This window comes from Empidonax traillii, unplaced genomic scaffold, assembly GCF_003031625.1.
Source record: "Empidonax traillii isolate 1590-97213 ecotype Southwest subspecies unplaced genomic scaffold, ASM303162v1 scaffold520:size1094406, whole genome shotgun sequence".
NCBI lineage: Eukaryota > Metazoa > Chordata > Aves > Passeriformes > Tyrannidae > Empidonax > Empidonax traillii.
The window spans coordinates 447,363-467,664 of NW_020955713.1; the positions used below are offsets into that span (position 1 = coordinate 447,363).

General features: G+C 58.1%; 1 protein-coding gene across 1 annotated transcript in view; it reads right to left on the minus strand.

Annotated features, from left to right (window-relative positions):
* EXD3 (exonuclease 3'-5' domain containing 3) overlaps positions 1-20,302 on the minus strand; it is a 277,268-nt gene continuing 256,966 nt past the window's right edge. Inside the window, exons 20-21 of the mRNA XM_027896917.1 lie at positions 9,057-9,150; positions 1-558 (exon numbers count right to left, since the gene is read on the minus strand). Of these exons, the coding sequence (XP_027752718.1) occupies positions 248-558; positions 9,057-9,150 (405 nt within the window). The 3' untranslated portion in view covers positions 1-247. The remainder of the gene's footprint in view (positions 559-9,056; positions 9,151-20,302) is intronic.

The following is a 20,302-nucleotide window of genomic DNA, read 5'->3' on the forward strand; positions in this document are numbered from 1 at the left end:
AGCCTGGAGAGGGGCAGAAATAAAGCAAAGGGTTCATTCCCTGGCCACCTCTGCTTTAATGATCTCACGGAGGCCACGTGTTTTTCGGCTGTTGCAAACCACCAGCGCAACTGTGACAGTGCTCCATGGCGGATCCCAAAACAAGAGGCCCTCTGCTTCCAGCCTCTTACTGCAAACCTATGGCCCAAAATCCACTGAGGTTCCTCGGGCAGTTCCCTGTCCCACTGCCCAGCCCCTGCATCTCCCCTCAGCTCAGCTCATAGACACTTTGTGCATCCCCCGAGGCCACAAGAACATCCCGAAACTGGGAGACGACACGTCCGAAATGGGACCCCTCCCAGAACACCTTCCCACAGCGGGAGCAGCAGTAGAAGTCGGTGAGCTCGGCTCTGTCCAGCACCCCGGGGGGGATGGCACCGACCTGCAGGACCGTGCCTCCCCCCAGCACTGCGCCCGCCCCGCGCTGCTCCCGCCCCTCCGGCTGCTCTCCCTGCACGCTGCAGCCCGGCTGGGCTGTGTCACCGGCTGTGACATCGCACATCTGGCTCCCTGGGCAGGCTGTGGAGAGAGGAGACAGCACATAACGTCAGCCACTGCTGTGATGAGAGGAGTCTGTGTTCATCCCTGCGAGTGACCCTTGTGAGGGGCCTGTCATACCTGCAGAGGGTCCAGGCCCTGCCCTGCATCCCAAGGAGGAGTATCCCATGAATTTAGGGGAAGGTGGTCATCAGCTTCCATCAACAGCCTGCCCTGAGCGTGGCACCTCTGCCGTGTGCTGGGATCTGTTCCAGTCTTGGTAACTGCACCAGTGCTGCTGCTGTACTGGGTGCAGTGGTTTGTCCTCCCTGTCGCAGGTCAGGCAGGGCTGTTCTCCAAGCTGGGCTGGGTCCCCCACCCATGGGGGACAACCAACAGCAAGGGAAACCCTTACTGCTGCTTAAATTAAACCACCACCATCATTCCCAGCTGTCTGTGCTGTTCCTGACACCCACGACTCTCCATGACCTGCTCATGGACACGACGCCTTGGGGTATGTGTGGCCTCGTTCCCCATCTCCCACATGTGACCCCCCACCTCCCCCCACAAACACACCACACACATGGGCAAGGGACACCGAGGGGTGCGATGTGGGGCCATGTCCCAGCGTGGGGGGGGGTTATTGCCACCGCACAGCGAGTGCCACAACCCCCGGCAGTTTTGGCAGCTCGCTGCAGGCTCTCACGCCCGCGGCGGGGGCACGGCAGGTCGCTGGATCCGGGCGGCGGAAGCTGAGGGCTGAGCTGCCTCCCATCCATCAGGATGCCTGGCAGCCGGGGACAGGCTGCAGTTATTGCCGTGGGATGACTCAGTTTTGGCAGGGGGAGACTGTCCCGCCCAGGCACCAATTAAGACAACAAAAGGCATCCCGCATCGCTCCAGCGCCAGCTCTGGGGTGTCCAGCCTGCCCTTTCCAGGATCACAGGGACTTTATCAGGAGCCACCTGGGACAGAGAGAGACACCAGCATTCCCGGCTGGCTCTACCCTGTGTCCCAAAGCTCTCAGGAGCTTGGGATATGCTGGGGATTATCACGGGGGTAAACAAGGCTGAGGACAACCCTGAAATGGCCACCTCATCTTGGCAGAATCACCCCATGGCTGTCCAGAAGGGTCTGGACCCACCATTCCTGGAGCAGAAAGAGCTGCAGCCCAGGAGGGGTGTGGAAGGTTCAGCTCACACCAGCCCTGGTTCAGGGGTGTTCTCCGGAGCCCCCCCAGCCCTTCCACACCTCCCCAGAGGAGATGACCAGATCAGCCTGCTGGGACACAGTCACCCCTGTTTCCCAGGAGACAAACAGCCCCCCTCAGGGTCATGGCTGTCACTGGAGATGTTCTCAGGGTGGATTTGCAGACCAGCCCTGCACCACCACGCCACCCATGAGTGGCACAAGTGTTCCATCTGCTGCCGCAGCACGAGGGAAGTAGCTCCAAGCCTCATCCCAGCCACTGGGTAAGAGTCAGGCTCACCATCCCTGTGGCCTGGGCAAGTGCCCCATGGTCCCACTTGTGGGTGGGCCTTTCCTTCATCTCCTGCATCTGCTTCAGACATGAAGTGGCATTCATCCTTAGAGGGAAAACAGGGACCTTGATTTCCCATTTTCTCCAATTTCTGGCAAGTGGTGAAGCACCCAGGCTGCTCTCAGGAGATTCCTGAGACAACTGGAGCAGGTACTCAGAGGAGGAGCCCATTTGCCAGGAGTTCATTCAGGACAAAGCCTGTCAGTGGATGGCAGATCCCCATGGCAGAGCAGGGGCTCTGTCCTCCCCCCATTCCTGCCTCCCTCTGCTACAAGGTGACACGGGGTGGCCTGTGCCTGGGCACCCTTTTTTCTCATTATCCCCACTCTTGAGCACAAGATCCTGGAGCGAGGGACATCAGCCTTGGGCGGGACTTTTAGATCCAGCCATAACAGAAATGATGCTGCCAGCACTAGGCACCCATGAACAACAACTTTCCTCATCATGGAGCCTAAAGAATTCCCTGGCCAGGACACAGCACTGGAACACCAACACACTGTGTGTCTGCAGGGGTCCTGAGCAATTTTCTCTCCCTTCCAACATGTTCCCTCTGCTGCCCTGCTGCCGGTGGGCAAAGCCAATGGCAGACCCCTTCTTCCCTGCACGGGGGGGTGAGAAACCTCCAGCTCCCCTAAACATCCCAATCCCACCCCCCTGGGCTCGTGGGAAAAAGGTAGGCAGGGAGGGAAAGTTCATCCCTTAAAAGCCTGGGGAGAGAAAGGCTGTGATGGTCACCCCGTATTCTGCCTTTGCTTGCACCAGCCCCCTCCTAATTGTGGCTCTTCAAAGGGTTGAGAATGCTACATCACTTCAAAGTGACCATTTCTGAATAGGAGCTTGTAAAACCCCTTCTCCCCCTCCCACCAAATTCTTCCCAGGGCTTTTGAAGATGCCTGCACTCCCCTCACCCGCCTCGGTTAAAGGGCCACCAGGCACAGGATGCCAGCTGGGCACACGGGAAAACTGCACTGGGAAGAGGTTGGATCCCCCAGAAAAACAGGGGTTTCCTGGAGAAAGGGGGGATTTTTTGAAGGAGTTTTTTTTTCTCCCCTTTGAGACAGGCAGAGCCCTCCCTGGTGGAGCTGCGGCTCCCGTGGGATTGCAGCCCAGCTGCTGCACAGCCCGGAGTTACACTGGAGATGGAGCAAAGGGCATGTGTGGGGTGTATGGGGCTGGGGGAGCTCAGTGTGTCCTCCCAACGTGCATGGAGTTTGTCAGATCCCCGGCTTCCAGAGCTCTCTGAGGTTCACACCAAAGGCTGGATTCCCACTGCATACCCGTGGAGGAGAAAGGAAAGCGATTCCTTACCGAATCGATTCGAAACACCTCTTGGGAACTAATAATCCCATTAGAAAACATCTTGAAAATAAAACCCCCTTTGCCTCTTGCTCACCTCTCCTGCTCTTGCCTGGGTCACCCGGGGGATGACAGAACCCGGCTGGGGGGCTGAGCTCTGCAGCCCCCAGCACCCTGGGGCTGAGCACCCACATGTGTTTGTGCCACAAAGCTGCACGGGCAGCAAGGATCATCCTTATCCCCGAGCACTGTCTGCAACCAGGCAGACCTGCTCGGCACAAGAGCCATCTCCTCCTGGCCTAGCACGTGTTGCCCACTCACACTGCCACCTCCTGCCCACCCCTGCTCACCCATGGGAATTAATTCCATTCCTGCATCAGGGGCACACAGTATTTCTGCATCAGGGACGAGCAAGGACCACCCATCCTGGGCTAAGCCAGGCCTCCTTCAGCAGTGGGATTTCACCTCTGCAGCAGCCTGCTTTGTGCCCCAGAGCTCCACAAGGCGGGGTGCAGCAGGAGCCCTCCAACCTGGAATGGATCCCCTTCCTTCAGCCCCCAGCCCCCAGCACCAAGACAGTGGGGCAGAGCCCTGCCAAGGGCACATCTCACACCCTGGGAGCTGCACAGGCTCTGGGGCCTGGGAACCCGCAGTCCCTTCACCCCAGGGGACACAGAGCCCCAAGGGCACAGCAGCACCCAGGACCCCACAGCTGCAGGCCCTCACTCTGGTGGTCCCACATGAACCCTGAACTATTGCCACAGGCAGGCTGTGAGGGGCAAGGTGACTTGTCTCAAAGCAGGGACAGGGCAGGAGTCACAGCTCCATGTGCGAGGTCCTGCCCATGGATGGGGGGCTGGGGCCAATGGGAGGGACACGGGAGGGACAGGGGGATGCATATCCCCACCCACAGAGGGGCCCTTAGCTTGTGGTAGTCACACTGAAAGGTGGCTGTGATGGTGACAGGGTGACCTGGAGTCCCTACAGCCTATTCTGTTGGCTGCAGTGCTGGAGTGCTGGGTCAGCACTGGGACCCCCCATGGCAGGATGGGGTGGGGGACACAGCAGAGCTTGGAAAGCTGGGACAGAGCAGGATCAGGGGAAACCTTCTTTATTCCAGTACCCATTCCCCTTTCCCAGCCCACACAGCCCTGATTTGGCTGGAAACAACCCCACATGTGTGAGCCCTGGGCACCCCCAGGGTTTCAGTGTCAGGGTGCTGGTTGGTAAGCCCAACTCCCCAGGGGTGCCAGGTACTTCTGCCCAAAATCCTGCTCCCCAGGCCCTATTTCTTGCCCAGGTCCCAGCCTGTGTCAACCCAGCCTGAACCAAGGCCTTGGAACCAGGAGCCAGGTGCCTGTCCCAGTTGGCTCAGGTGAGGACCTGGCAGCTCCAGCTGCCTCTGGAGAGGCCGTGGGTCAGGCAGGCCTGTGCCAGCACCGAGCCCCGTGCCCACCACACCCAGCGCCATCGCAACCGCATGCGGGGGCTCGGCCCCAGTCTGGGCTGGGGTGTTTGGGAGAAAGCTCACAGCGTCCAGGCTTTGCACAGGGCTGAAGCAGACCTGGGAGCATTCTTGGAGTACAAAGGTGCATGGGAAACCTCAGCGGTGGTGAGAGATCAGCCTGATAAGAGGAGTTACGAGCCTGAGAAATGTGCTGATTGCAGGGCACTGAAGATGCCTGGTTATCTTTTCCTCCTCGATAAGACAGATAAACAAAGGACAAAGGACCTAGGATTGTGCAACCCGGGCTGCAGCAGCCTGGCCATGATCTTAAGATGTTCCCAGGGTGGAGGAGGGAGGATGAGCTCAAGCAAGAGGCACCTTCGGTTGCTCTCAACTCCCTGTGCTGCTGTGGGAGAGAACCCTGCCAGCTCCCGCATCCAGTGCCAGGCAGCAGCGACGGTCCTGCTCCAAATGGCTCCCAGCTCCTTCCCAGGGCATGCTGGGCACAGTGCCCCTGTCAGCAGGCACAGCAGAGCTCTGCAAACCTGCAGCCATGACAGTGTCACCGGGCATCCAGCTCAGCTGTGGCTTTCCATATGAGCAAATGAAACTGCTGAAGAGGAGAAGCTGGCAGAGCACAACACAACACAGCTGGGGGGTGTTTCTGGCTGGTCTTGCCACCGCAGCTCCCAGTTCCATCCCTGCCCCACCTGGGGACGTGAGGATGCTCCCATTATCCTGCTGTGCCCTGGAGAAAAGACAGCTTAACTGTATGGGGTTGCCTGGTCTGAGGGTGAAAGGGCTAGGGACCCCCTGGGATCCAGCAGTGCAACTCTTCAAGAATCTATCCCTTTCCCTGCAGAAGTGTTCATAGCAGCCTGACACACTGGGGGTGCCTTGGCCTCTCCCACACGCTGGGTCTGGTATAAGGCAGTGAGGCTCCATGGGTGTGAGAATGCTCCTGGGAAAGCACAGGGACCTCCTGCCTTTCCCACATGGCAGTAAGGTAAATGTGATGCTCACAGCAAAGCCAAATGTTGTAGGTCAGGGAATCATGGCAGGAAAAACACTGCACCCAGTCTTAAGGCTGTGGACATGTAGGGGGCTCTTCCTGCTGGCTAAGGGCAGTGGGTCCCCCCAGCCCTCAGCTGACCCAGTGTGGTGGCTATAGAGGAGGGACTTGGCACTGTCCTGGTGTCACCCTGGCTGGGAGCTGCTGCACAGCCTTTCCCACACCATGTTCTGCAGCTTTCCCTCCTGCCTGCCCTGTGCTGTCTCTGCTGGCTTTTCCCCAGGCTGGTGGTGGAGCTGAGGGTGACATGGGAAAGAAATCCCAAGTCACTGCTCAGGCTGGCAGGGGCAAGGTGAGTGCTGGAGCTGCCCAACACCATCCTGGCACCCAGTGAAGGGACACCCTGGCTGCTCCTCCAGCACCCACTGGGGCTGTCTGGGACGTATCCTGCACGTGCAGGTGTTGGAGGAGAAGCTGGGTGGTGCAGATCTCACTGGTCTGCAGAACCAGCTCTGACAGCTGCTCAGGGAGGATGCTCACCCACCATGGGTGAGGGTCCCTGAGCACCCCCGGCCACTCTCCAGCAAGGAGCAGAGGCTCTGCCATGCCTGCTCAGCAGCACAGACCCAAGGGAAGCAGGACCAATTGTTTTCATCTTTTGCAGCCCGTTTTAGATGGCAAGGGGGGGATTTTACAACTAAAGTAGCCTCCTTTGTTTGGTGAATCCCAACCCGATGCAACCTGCTACATCCTTGCCTTTCCTGGGGACCAGACTTCATCTGCCAGAGCACCCAGAGCATGGGGGCATCGTGCCAGTTGGTTTTACAGCACTGACTAAGCAAGAAGCTTCCCCATGCCAGACAAGAGCCTGTGACGCAGCCCATCCCCCGTGTCATTCAGAAGCCACACGCTGTCAGTGCCTACAGAAAGGTGTTGCCTGTGCCCTGTGGTGACCCACAGCCCTGCTCCTCTCTCTGTCCCAGCTCCAGTCTGCTCCAGGCACCCAGGGTGCTCAGAGCATCCCACTGGGAAAAAGGCATCACATGGCAAAGCTATCAGGGCCTGACACTAATTTCTAGCACTTCCATCAAAGCCCTCATGCAGAGAAACTGTGGTTGTGTCAGAGAAAATGTTCCCTAAAACCTCTGAAAGCCCTAGGTTCAAGTAAAAGTGAGCTATTACAGGATGAATAATTGGCCCTTCATCATTTGGAAGCCCTGTTATAAAAATCCAGGAGCCTAATGGAGCAGCACTGGCCTGAGGTTGGCTGCAGATGGACCCCAGGACTCGGGAGCACCTGGGCCAGCTGCAGGCTTGTGTTGAGGGGTGGTCATGCAGGATCCATCCCCGTCACCCATCTGTCCCAGCACCCTTAGGCTCCTCCCCATGAGAGGAGGATCCCTTCTTGCCTAGAAGCAGGAGCAGGGAAAAGGCATTTTCTTACCTTTCAAGCAGCAGCACCTGCCCATGGTCTAGGGGTTAATCCATGTGCAGTGACATGATGGAGATGACATGGCCTAGGCTGGAGTCACGGGACAGGGGTCAGCTCTGATGTGGGCTGTGGGTGCTGAACTCCCCACACCATGTGTTGAGCCACAACTGGGGGCAGAGCAGGTCCCTGCCACCAACCCCTCCAGAAGGAAAATGTAAAGGAAATCAGGGAACAACTGAGATTTTCCTTGTGGTCTTCTGTGGCTGCCCAGGCTGTCCCACTGCCACCACTGTCCCTACCAAGTGATACCAGGACATTGTCAGCACAACCTTCTCTTTCACAAAATTTGACCCAAAGTGGGACATTTGGGGACAATCTAGTCAAGCTCACACTGATGCTCACCATCCCAGCAGCTCTGAGCAAAATCCCAATAGAAATGGAGAGCCCTGGGTAGCAAGAGCCCCTGGGCACAGCAGATCCTGTTGGCAAGTCCCAGGGGGTTTCACTTTTGGTGGGTGTCCACCTGCCCAGGAATCACAGCTTCTGTTTTATGTCTCCACCAACCCTCTGGGGATGCTGTGGCACCTTCTGTGCCTGTCCCTGACTGCTTTAGGGTGGAGGATGCTGCCTGATAAGGTCATGTTGGACATAGCCAGCACACGGGCCCTACCTGGTCTTTCCTCATGAAGCTCCCCCAGGGATATGAGGACCCAGCAAGAGGCTGCATGGCCTGATGGGGACATGCAGTGTTGCAGAGCAGGTATAAAGGGTAGAGCAAGGAGGTCCCTGAAGAGTCTGCGTGAAGCAGCCACAGTGCTGTGTGAGACTATCCCAGCTCCATCCCCATCCAGAAGGGGAAGGGGAAACGACTCACACACTGAACACAAACCACAGCATTTCTATTTCCCATACTCTAAAACTGGCTGAACTGGCCCAGCTGGTCTCTGGGTACACACATGGTGAGTGCCCTCACCAGAGAAACCACCGGGGAGGATGTCCCGGCCTCTGGGGAGGCACAGCACTCCCAGGCTGCTGGCACCATGAGAAAAGCTGCCCCACCACGTCCCTCACCCCCAGAGCCACATGTGCAGCTTCCAGCAAAGCCACAGCTGGCCAGGAGTGCCCGGCAGCCGCTGCTTCCCACTGCTCTCTGCTGTCAACAGATGAGGAAGCTGAAGCACGGCAAGTGGTGCACACAACGGCTGGTGGCAGAGCCCAGGCTGGGCTGAAGCAGCAACAGGGGCATGTTCCCATTCTGGTGTGCTGGGGTGGGTGTCATTCACCACCAAAATGTGTGTCCCTGTGGAAAGGAGTGTGTGGGGGTCAGCACAGCTCGGGGCACGCATGGAGGAGCCTTCCCTCCCCCGAGCCCGCCGGAGCCTGGCTGTGCAGGCAGCACTGACTCACCTCCCTGCAGCCTGACCTAGTTTAAGAGGCACTGGGCAGGCAAGGAAGGCACCTGAGCAGCCCCAGCCAAGAGCATTTTACCACCCAAGCTGAGTTTTACACGCTCAAGTAGCGATGACCTCAGGCTATCACCTGAGCCACTGTTGCATGTCACCACCCCCCTCCAGGCTGGGCAATCCTATACGTGACCCTGTGCCTCAGGGGGCAGGACAGGGCAGCAAGGGTAGAGACATGAACTGGACTTGGAAGAGCTCTATGGATCTGCACTCAGTGGCAGAGGGGTGGCAGGGGACCTGACCACCCTCTGAGAAACCTCCAGGCCCAGGGGAACGGTCCTGCTCTGCCCAGGGCAGTGAGTCCCAGGCAAGGGCACAGGGCTGGGGTCAGAGCATCACTCCCAGCTTACCTGCACTGTGCTCCTGTGATGCCTGCCTGCTGCCCTCCACCAGCTGCCTCATCCTCTCCCGGGACACCTTCAGGTACTTGTCACAGTTGCACACCTGAGAGAAGAGAGAGGTGATCAGTGAGATGGCAACTGTGCTCCCCAGGCACTGCCTGCCTGCCCCGAGCACAAACCCACACTGTGCACCCCCAGCACAGGTTGGGCAGCCCCAGCACATTCCACAGGGGAAACCAGGGCAAGGCCTGTCCTGCTGAGCAGAGACAGGCACCAGGCACAAGCCCCAGGAACCTCCTCTCCAGAGCCACTCCACCTGTATGGTGCTCAGCCACGTTCTCATGCCAGGCAGTCAGAACTGCTGCCCACCCTCCCTCCCTGGCCAGAAAACACCAGCAACTGAGACTGCGTCAAGCAGACACTCAAAAGTCTGGGCTGTGGGTTCAAGATTTGTTTTCACTTGTCTGATAGAAGATGGGGAGGATGGCTGTGGACCCTGAGACACACTGGGTTCTTGGCTGGCTCCATGCTGGGCTCAGCCTGGCTCTGCTGTAGCCTGTGAGCACCGAGTCACATTTTCTACCCCACCTTTGCTATGCCAAAAGGTACCTAGAGAGGTCTGGGTATGCTGGGTGCTGGACCCCAAGGAGTTCTCCAAATCCCACTGCTGAGGAGCACCCATAGATGGTGCCTGGGGCTGAGCACAGGGTGCAGTGAACATATTCACCCAGAGTGATCAGCTAACTCTCCTTGGGAGTATCGCAGCCGGCTCCCTGACACTCTCCCTTTCCTTTTCCATCCCTGCTGGGCCAGGAGCTGCATGCTGGGATGTGCCACAACTCCTTTCATCAGCTGTTTGTTCTTAGGGGCTGTTTTTTGCTGGTAGAGCATTCCCAGCACGCTGCACTCAAGGCAAGCCAGGAGAGAGGTGCAGAGCTTTGCCGACCAGAACAAATCAGTTCCCTGCCTGGGGCTTTGCTCCAGAGCCTGTTGAAAGCAGGAAGGTTTTTGCAGCTCCCAAGTGGGCCCCAACACGGGCTCTGCTGGTTTGCAGCTGGAGCAGCACCAGGTTCAGCACATGGAGCAGCGATGGCCCTGCTCCCACACAGCCCAGGGGACCATGGGGGCAGCACGTTTTGTTTGGAAACAAACTCGCCCCCATATCCCAGCTCTGCCCTGAAGCAGGAGATGATTGCCACTGGCAGCCTCCACAAAACCAGCACATGCTCCCCATCCTTTTTGGCCATAAAGGATGCCTGGCTTGGGTCCCCGAGGTCCTGCTGCTCCAGCCCAGCAAATCATCCTGAAAGATGGCTGAGAAATAGGGACGAGGAGCATGGGGAGATCCAAGGATGAGCAAGGAAAGAGACAGACAGACTCCTTTTAGGACAGTTGTCATCTACAGCCATAGGACAGACCCTGATGATGCTGCCACCAGTCATGTTTCAGTCCCTGCCACTTTCAGTGGTGGAGTCAGTGCTGGTGCTGTGGGAGAGGTGGTCCCTTTGAGGCTTGAGGACATCCCAGCTTGAACAGGCTGGACCTGGAGCCACAGTGTCACCCCCCGACAGGCACCCAAACCCTTGTGGGGCTCACAGGGACCCGTGGGATTGCAACTGGCAGGCAGAGGTGGTGGGCAGCTCCTGGGGTCACCTGCTGGCCCCACCGGTCATGACAGTGACAGTGGGGAGGGGGCTGCATGCTGGAGAGGGGCATTGAGCCTGGAGGGGTGTGGGATGGCATATCCTGGCATGGCAGCAGCACTGGGGAGTGAGAGGCTCTCAGAGAGCTCCCAAACCACCCAGCCATGGAGCTGCCAGCCAGGATGGTACAGCAAGGCCAAACAAGCCCCCTCCTCCCCAGCCCCCCCTGCCCGGCACAGACATGCAGGGGCTCCTCTGCCCTCTGCCACACACACCAAATCCCCCAGGATGCCCAGCTCTGGCAGCTTGGAGCCTGCCAGGGGTTTGAGCAGCAGTGCCAGCATACCAGGCACGGGCTCCTGGCTCCCACTTGAGTGCACAGAGTGACCTCAGATAAATTTCTCTGCTTCTCAAAAATTCATTACTGTTATGAACTAAGGACAGCCCACCTCCCTGGGCCAGAGATGCCTGGAGCCCAGGGGTAGCCTGGTATTCCCCCTCGCCAGGGCTGCCAGGCCCTTGCTGCCAGGCTCCAGCCCCATGCCATCTCCCAGCCTCTGGGCATTCACTCTCCTCAGCTTCCCAAAAACACGGGGTGAGCTCAGGAGCCAGATAAGCCACTTAGCAGCAGCACCAATTAGCTGTAATAAAAAAAAATGCAGTTAAATTTTTTTAATGTCTTGCCAAAATGAGCCAAAAGAGATGAAGTGAGTGGGGCAGTATGCCATCTCCATGGGCTGGGCTGAGCTCCTCTTCCCATCTCCCTGCCTGGCCTTGCAGGGACCAGTGGTGGCTTCAGGCTTGATGCTTGGCTCCTGCCCAGGGACACAGCTCCCCACAGCCTTCTGTGTCTCCGTGTCACCACCTGGGGATGTGGAGCAGTTTTTTGTGCCTATCTTTTGTTTTCAGAGTAGGGAAGTGGGGAGCCTCCTCGTGCGGAAGGCTGGCTGTTCCTCCTCAGGAGTGTTTGGTTTCCACACATTTCCCATGGCAGGATTAGTTGTGGTCTCCAAAAATCTTCATGAGGTGAGTCAGCAGGAGCTGGTGGCACCTTGGAACACTGCCTGGGAGTGCAACTGCTGTGAGCAGGGGCCACGACCTGACAGAGAAGGGTTTGGCTTCTCTGCAACATCTCAGGGTCCCTTCAGCCCCTGTGCCTGGCCCAGGGTGGGGGTGGCAGCTTCTGCCCATGCCCCAGGCCTGCCCTGGGGACGATGTGCTGAGCAGGCTGAATGCCAGGTGCTCTGCTCACACCATCCTGGCCAGCCACATGGCCAGTGTAGGTGCTGGGCCATGGGCAGAGAAAGGGCTGAGTCCAGCTTGGCACGAGGAGGCCGGGGGGCTGTAGCCCTCCCTGAACTCAGAACGCTGCCCAGTCTGCTGACACCAGTGGCCCCAAGGCACAGCAGGGTGCACGGTGCCCCTGCCATGGTGGGTGCCCGGTGCCCCTGCCATGGTGGGTGCCCGGTGTCCCTGCCATGGTGGGTGCCCGGTGTCCCTGCCCAGTGGGTGCTCGGTGTCCCTGCCCGGTGGGTGCCCGGGGTCCCAGGGCGGCGGGTCCGGGGCAGCAGCAGCAGGCACACCTCGGAGGAGGAGCAGCCCTGCCTTTCTCACGCTGGGGTAGCCCGTGCCAGCACATGCTTAGTCACTGGTAAATCCCAGCCGAGATCTGCTCTGCCCTCTGTGAAATGGGTCTTGGCTGCACCCCCGCTGAAGCAATCCCGGCGCTCGGGAGCCCTGGCGGGCGCGCTTTCCCACGGCAGCCCGGCCCCCAGCGCCGCGTGTGAATCAGCCCCTTGCCGGGCAGCGCTCGGTGCCCTGCACGGCACCCGTGAGCGCGGCCAGGCGAGCTCAGCCCCGCTCCGACACCCTCAGCACGAGAGGCGGAGAGCCTGGGGCCGAATTCGGGTTCCCTGGGCTGAGGGGCGCGGCAGTGACACCTCCCCTGCCGCCCCGGGCTCTGCTTGCCGCGTCCACGGCAAGGAAGAGGAGCAGGTGCAACTCAGCTCAGATCAAGCCGTGGTCCCTACTGCAGCCCCTCACTGTTGTCCCCTCTCCCTGTGCCTGTCTGTACATGCTGACCAAGGTGCTGCACCCCAGTGTGGTGCATCATCCTCCCCACATCCACATGCTCCTGCGGCAGGACCTCAGGCCAGCATCCAGAGGGACACAGCAGCCCAGCCTGCCCTGTGCTGTCCCCACCAAGAGCTGTGACAGGGGATTAGGAGTGATGTCATTGCACTGGGACTGTGGTGCTGTCACAGCAGGAGACCTGCTGTGGATCTGTGGTCCCTGAGTCCAGCAAGGTGCTTGTCACCAACCCCAGCAGCCTGAACCACCCCGCAGTGAGGCTCTCCCTGCCTGGGCTGCCGTGGAGGACGAGGCAGGTGAGATGTCCTTTTGCAATGCTGGCAGCCCAGCCGGCGCCTTGTTTTTGTTTAGGATGATCCCTGCCTCTCCCAGCCCTCCTGGGTGGGGATTTCACCAGCAGTGACGCACGAAACTCCCAGGACTCGAGGGACTGGATGCTTCAGCCTGGAGCTCTGGAGCCATCTCAGCATCCCATCCTCTTTCTGAGCCTCCACCCAGGGAGCTGAGAAGCTCAGAGAAAACTCAGGTCCAGTACAAAACAGGAGCCCAACCTTCTGGGACCCTAAAGGGCTGCAGGAGCCAGTGTGAGCTTGGCTGAAGCCGGGACTGTGAGCTCAGGTGGACATCCATAGGCTAGTACCCAAAACACGTGCAAGATGAGCAGTTCAGACAGCATTGGAGTCAGTTTTGCTCCTTCCTCTGATATCCCTGAAAGCTGCATCTCCAAAGTTCAACCAAGAGCCACCTTGGTGATGCTGAGCTCTGCCCAGAGGAGCCATCCCTGAAACGGCCCTTGGGCCCGAGGGCTCCTTCCTCCTGCTCTGCTGGCAAACGCCATTGGCCAACATCACCAAGGGATCTCCTTGGCAGGGAGAGACACAACCCTCTGCCTGGAGAGTTCCTGACTTGGGAAATCCTCAGTGTATCAAACCTGCTTTAAAGGACAACAGTGCCCGGTGTGAACTCTTTGGGGCAACTCAGGGCAGCTCATGTCAGGACAATTCCTTGGGCGTCTTCTGCTCGCCATATCACAGGACTACTCAACAGCCACCTGCAGTGGTATCTCTTTTCCTATTCACCGCCTACCCTCTCCTCTTTCTCCCTCTCCGAGATGGATATCATCTGGTGAAAGGGCCACTCCTCCGGATGGAGGTTGCAACTCTCACTTTGGTTGTGAAAGCTCAGCCTTGAGCATCCAAGAGTTTCTTGCAGGGATGTATTGAGACTAGAAACATCCCCAGATTGCAGGATGCCCAGGCTCAGCACAGACTGCCCACAAGCAGCCTCCAAGCCCAGGAGTCATGGGTAGATGGATCTGCCTTCGTGGACCTCCTGCCTACCATCCAAAGCAGAGAGTGCCTAGAAAGGTGGGAGATGGTGGGAAGGGCAGTGAAAGAAAATCAGGTAACAACTTAGTAGATGCCAAGTACAGGTCTGGAACTGATCATGCTCATCTGCCCACGTGTCTGTTTTCTCACACTTTTCCCAAGCGTCTCCAGCTCCTCCTCTCAGCATGCACAGCTTTGACCTTCAGACACTCTCTTCTTCCTCCAACAACACTCTGCCCTGTAGCACCTTCAAGGTCCTTTCATAAAGAGCAAAAACTCAGCAATTCAACCCTGTGGAGCTTCCCCACACCCTCTGGGTGCAAAGGCCACCTCTGGGTGTAGCCCTGGGGACAGTCATCCCTCCAAAGGGATTTTCAGAGAGCAACTGACTGAGCTGTTTCCTTTCCCTTTATGCCAAGAGCTTTTCTCACTGATCTTCTGATTACCAGTACCTGGGAATCATAAAGGCAGACACTGCTGCTCCTGTTCTGCTGCAAGTGGTCCCATGTCTGTCCCTGGATATCAGCAAACTCACTGCAGCAGCACAGGAGATGCTCGAGTGTGTTAGCCTGGTCCTTCCATGAGCAAAGGCTCTCGGTGCACACGACAGCCTTGAGTGACCAGCAGCACCAGGGCAGCCCTGTCTGCCAGCAGCGTGGTGAGAGACATGCTGGGAGGTGGACTGTGATGCTCCCACGCGGGAATGCACCTTGGGCATCCTCCACCAGACCTGCCTGCACATCCAGCGCTGGGATTTTTACGGCCATCTGAGCTCAGTAACAGTAGAACCAGTAGAAACAGAGCTGCTGGTGGGATCCCGGCATCATCCAGGGGCACTCTGGTTCACAGAAGGGAAGGGCTCTGTTTATTGAATCATTAACATCACTTCCCTCATTGTCAGCCAGGTACTCTGAGAGGTCTCTTAGGCAAGTGCTGACCTAGCCCAACCCTGCTAAGCTGGTAAGATGACATGGATCCCATGCCAGCCTGGTACTGCGTTCCCACTGCTTTCTCTGCTCCCGCTTTGCTATTAGTCATCCGTTTCTGGAAGGTTTCTCATGCATAATAAAGTGTTTCAACACTTGCATAAGCCAATTCTTCTCATCAGGAGTGACCTGTTGCATTTCCCAACGCTTTCCCTAGGCAGTCCTTGCAACTGCCACGAAATACGGAGTTAAAACATGAAGTTTTCTATCCCCCTTGAGGCAAAAGGTGTGGGAAATCGAACAGATAAGAATGCCTTTAATTAGTATCATTTGCATAAGCTCTGGGAAAGGCTCACCTGACAGCTACAATGGCCTTGCTAGTCTGGGTTCACCAACCACAGGCTGAAACGGGCAGATTAGTGGAGCTCCTCTGACAGGGGAGATAGTGAGAGCAGGAGGTCAGGGTGATGGAGCCCCAGAGGCTCCATGGGTACTCCAGCTCCTGCTGGCTCCTTTTCAGGACACCCCAGCTCCCACTGGCTTCTTGTCACCTCCCATTTTGCAGCTGCTCTGAGCAAAGATAACAACTTTCTGGTTGTTGGGGGGTGTCCATCAGCTCCCCTGGAGAAGGGCAGGGATGGGAAGAGAGGAGAGGAAGCACAAGCACATCCCTGGAAAACACGTGGAGGCTGTCAGAGCAGGCACGTGCTGGGCCCAGGCTGTGTGATCTGGTTTTCACTCCCCTCAGTGCACTTGTGCTCCCTCAAGTGCAGAGGCTGCAGGTCCCCAACCACAAACCCCATCCCGCCGCCGCCTCGCCATCGCCGCTGTGGGTAGTCAGCGACACTGAAAGCCCTTTTCAGTACCTCAAGGCCTCTGCAGTGATGAGAATCTCACCCGACATTGCATCTAAACCCACATGCAAAGCTGAATTTCCCAGGGGAAAAAAAATGATGCTCAACCCCCCCTCCCGCCACACACATCCCCCTGCGGATCCCTCCAGCTGCCTCTCAGTCATCTCAAGTCTCACTTGCTCATTTTGCCTCCCAGCTGGGCTGTGAGCTGCAGAGATGGGGGCTGAGCCCCTCCGAAAAGCTGAAGCTGCCAAAGCACCCTTGACCCAACCTTCACTGTAGCCGCGAGCCCTGTTTATACAACAGCCAGCGCAGCCGGGTCCTGCTCCGGGACAGGCTCCCAGCGCTCACTGCAAGTTTAATAACAAAGCCAAACCAGTAATAACTACGTCATAACAAGGTTACACAGCATCCCCGAAGCCTTGGCTTTAGGGTGAGCTCTGTGCCAGGAGCTGCTGGGGCCAGGGTGTGAGCTGTCCCTTCCCACCCTCCTGACTGTGGTGCCTCTGCTCCTCCAGCCCTGTGCCAGCACCTTCCTGTCTTATAAATGTGCTTAATATCTAACCCTGGGGTGAGGGTTAACTCCTCCTGAGTGTGCAAACCTGTGCTGTGCTGCTCCAGGGCACACACCTCCTGCTCCAGTCTGCTCCTGAGCCATGCCAAGGGAGCCTGTGTCACAGCAGGAGAGTGGTTAACTCGCCCAGTTCCCTGCATTGCAGCTCATTGCTGCTCCTCTTTATCAAGCTACTTCGTTTTACTCAGCTGGAGGTGAGAGCTCTCCTCTTGGACAGAGGATGCTGAAGGCTGATGAACCTGAGGGCTGCAAAAAACCACCCAACCCAAGCTCTGGCATCACCCAGCGCTGGAAACACAGCAAAGGACCACGTCCTGCCAGCTCATATTCCAAAGGGTCTCACCCCAAAACTAAAATGCAGGTGGAATTCTGGCTACCAAGCAACCCCAGACCTTCAGGAGCATATCATTTTGGCACCAGAAATGGAAAAGGTCATGGAAATACACTTTCTGCCTGTGAGAGTCAGAGCCCTGGAAACTGCAAAGGGCTGAAGCTTTTGTCCCCACAGAGGAGCCCAGCTCAGGTCGTTAACAGCCAGGCACTGCTCCTCCTCACCTGGGTGCTCGCTGGCCGAGCTGTAAGCTGGGTTCCTGCCTCAGCCAGGTCCCACGAACCCCCTGAGTCCCCAGTGCAGCACGTGCAGCCTCAGCTCCACTGCTGCACCTCCTCCCAGCCGTGCTGGGGGCTCAGTCTTCGGCTCCTGGGGCTGAACAAGCTTTAGGAATATGTCTTGATTCCATATCAAACCAACAACTACTCTCATTCCCACTCCTGGCTTTCCCTGGCAGCTGAGATCCTGGGCCCAGCTGTATAATGTAGGTCAGGGGTTTCTCCCCCTGCCTCATGCTCAGCCCTCAGACCTGTGCCTGGCTGGAATCTGTGCCCTCACTCTCTGCTTTTCCCCAGAATAGTTTTCATCCCTGTACAAGTGGCCAGGTGGCCACCTGGCTCTGCTCCTCCATGGCCATCTGCTCCCCAGGCATCCCGCTGCCCCCTCCTCCACCTTCCCTGGGAAGCCCTGTGGATGCCCCAGGCTGGTGCCCCAGGCCAGTGCAGCAGCCCAAGGGGATGTGGGGGTGCAGGCAGAGGCAGAACCAGGGAAGTTGGGCTCATGTTTCAGCTTCTATTTTTATCTGGGAACCCAAGTCTGCCTAGGGTGCTATGCAGAGGCCCCCGGGGGACCACTGCCTTCCCCAGCTGAAGCTAGATACCATCAGAGCACTACCTGCCCTTCCCAGTCAGCATGGCTCATGGTGTGGTGTAGCAGGAGGGAAGAGCTGGGGAGCAGCTCCTCGCCTCCAGCTGCTTAGGGGCCAGGAACACACACATATCACAGTTAATCCTTGGAGCTGCAGAACAGCCCTCTCACACTGTCACCAGGCCACCACTCAGGTCAGCTGCCAGGTGCTGGGGTCTCTTCTCAAGCCTGGCCTTAAATCTGTGCCAGGGGAGTAGGATGCTCCACGCTCGGGATCACCCCCGACCCACTGCGTGCTCTGCAGGAGCCAGTGCTGAGGATGTGGGGCTGCACCAGCTCCATCACTTTTTATTTGTTAAAGAAAAAAACCTGATTTAGCAGACAGGGCTGCAGAAAAATGGAAACATGAGCTGCCTGAGCCCGAGAAGCTTGTGTGTAGCTGCAGGTTGGCCAGGGCAGGAACTGCCCTTGCTGACATGAAAGCTGGCTCCCCGGCGAGGGGCCATGGGTTTGGAGCCCACTTCATCATCCTGACAATGACAGCGAGCGGGGGGGTACAGCCGGCAGGAGGTGAACCCCCCAGCCCGGCAGGTAGCGCCTGCTGCTTTAATTGGGGCGAGAATAGGAGGGGCAGAAAACGGGAATATTTAAAAAAAAAAAAAAAAAAAAAAAAAAAGCGTGAGAAAGGAAATCTGAGTGAGGCCTGGAGCAATCTACCCAATCCAGCGGAAACAATGGCCCAGGAAGAAAAACCAGTTCCTACACATAAGGTAGAATAGGCTGGGAACGCTGGAGGAGGGGCGGGAGGCTCCGCTCCCAGCGCAGAACAAGCCGGGCATTATGCGGCTGCGCTGCCCGGGGCACGGTGCCCCTTCCCGGCGGGACCCCTAATCCTGGTGTGCTGAACTGGGCTCGCACCCACCCCCAGGGACGAACAGCCAGGAACAGCAGCTCACGCCCGCTCACGGCTGATGGGGCTCAGCACCCAGGCAGGGCTGGCTGGGCTGGATTTAGCACCAGAACTGGGCTCAGCTCCCAGGTTTAACTCAGCTGGGCTCAGCACCCAGGCTGGGCTCAGCAACTGGCCTGAGATTAGACCTGAAAATGGGATTAGACCTCGGGCTGGGGTTAACCCACACTTTGAGATTAGCTCCCAGGCTGGGTTCACCCCAATGTGGGCTCATTCCCAGGCTGGGCTCACTTCCAGGCAGGGTTTATTCCCAGGATGGGCCCATCTCCAAGCTAAGCTCACCCCCGGGATGGGTTGATCCCCAAACTGAGCACAGCCTCAGGATGAGATGATCCCCAGGCTGAGCTCACCCCCAGGATGGGATCATCCCCAGGCTGAGCTTACCCTCTGAATGGGCTCCTCCTTAGGCTGAGCCTATCCCCAGACAGGGTTCACCCCCAGGCAGAGCTCACCCCCAGAGGGCTGCAGAGCTGGGCTGAACTGCCAGCTGGGCTCCCCTGGGCTGGTGGGAGGCAGGTCCCAGACAGGTGCCCGTCAGGGAAGTGGCGCTGCTGCTGCCAGCATGGCCACCTCCTCACCCCCCAGCTCCCACTGTGGGTTCCTCACTGTCCCTCTGGGCAGCACCCCTGGCAGGCAAACCCTCAGCTCTGGAATGGGGAAAGTCCAGATGGATAAACCAGTTACAGCATGGTTCAGTGGCTCGTCCCCTGCCCTGGCCACAGACACAGGTTCTGGATCCATCCCCCTGGCTCTGTATCAACAGTTGGGATGTGCCAGGGGGTTGCACTCCCCACAGCTAGGGGGGCCAGAGAGTTTCATTTTGAAGCAGAATCTTAAACTCTACTAAAATCAAACCCACCATCACGCTCCTCACCATGAGCTGCAGGGACTTCCCTGTGCCTGAGGACTTGAATTCCCTCCAGCCCTGTCTCTGCAGATGAGTCTGACTGTGCCCAGAGCTGCTCCCACAGGTCCCCACTCCGGGGACAAGCCCCAGCCTCCTGGAGGGCTGAGTGGGATCCATCCCCGCCATACCCACTGTGGGGGAGCAGTCAGGGCTCCCTGACAGCCTGACCCAACCAGAAGCCACTGCCAGTGCCGAGTAACCCTGACCATGTGCTGGCTGACAGCCCTGCAACTTCCAAAGCCCCTCCAAATGCAGACTCCAGCCCCTCCAAACCCATGTTCAACCCCCAGGACGCTGGAGAGAGTGCTGGGGCCACAGCCCAAGACTGTCAGATCCTTCCCTCACACGAGCAGAGCTGACACACGCCCTGGAGCACTGGGTGCTCTTGCAGGTTCAGCTCACATCATGGACATCTCCAGCCCATGCAGGCTCCCAGCTGGGGCACCAGGACTGCTTGCTCTCTGTCAGCCTTGCAGATCCCCAGCAGCACTTCTTTCCTTGGTTCCAGCCCCAAGAGGGAAACACTGTGGAGGCAGCAGTTGCCCAGATGTTCCAGATGTGAAAGGCCACCAGGTCACTGGAGGCCCCAGGTCAGGAGCAGAGCCACCTGTGAGCCATTGCAGAATATCCTGACCTGGAAGGGACCCCATAAGGATCATCCAGTCCAACCCCTGGCCCTGCACAGACACCTCAACAATCCCACCCTGTCCCTCAGAGCGTTGTCCAAACCCTCCTGCAGCTCTGGCAGCCTTGGGGCTGTGCCC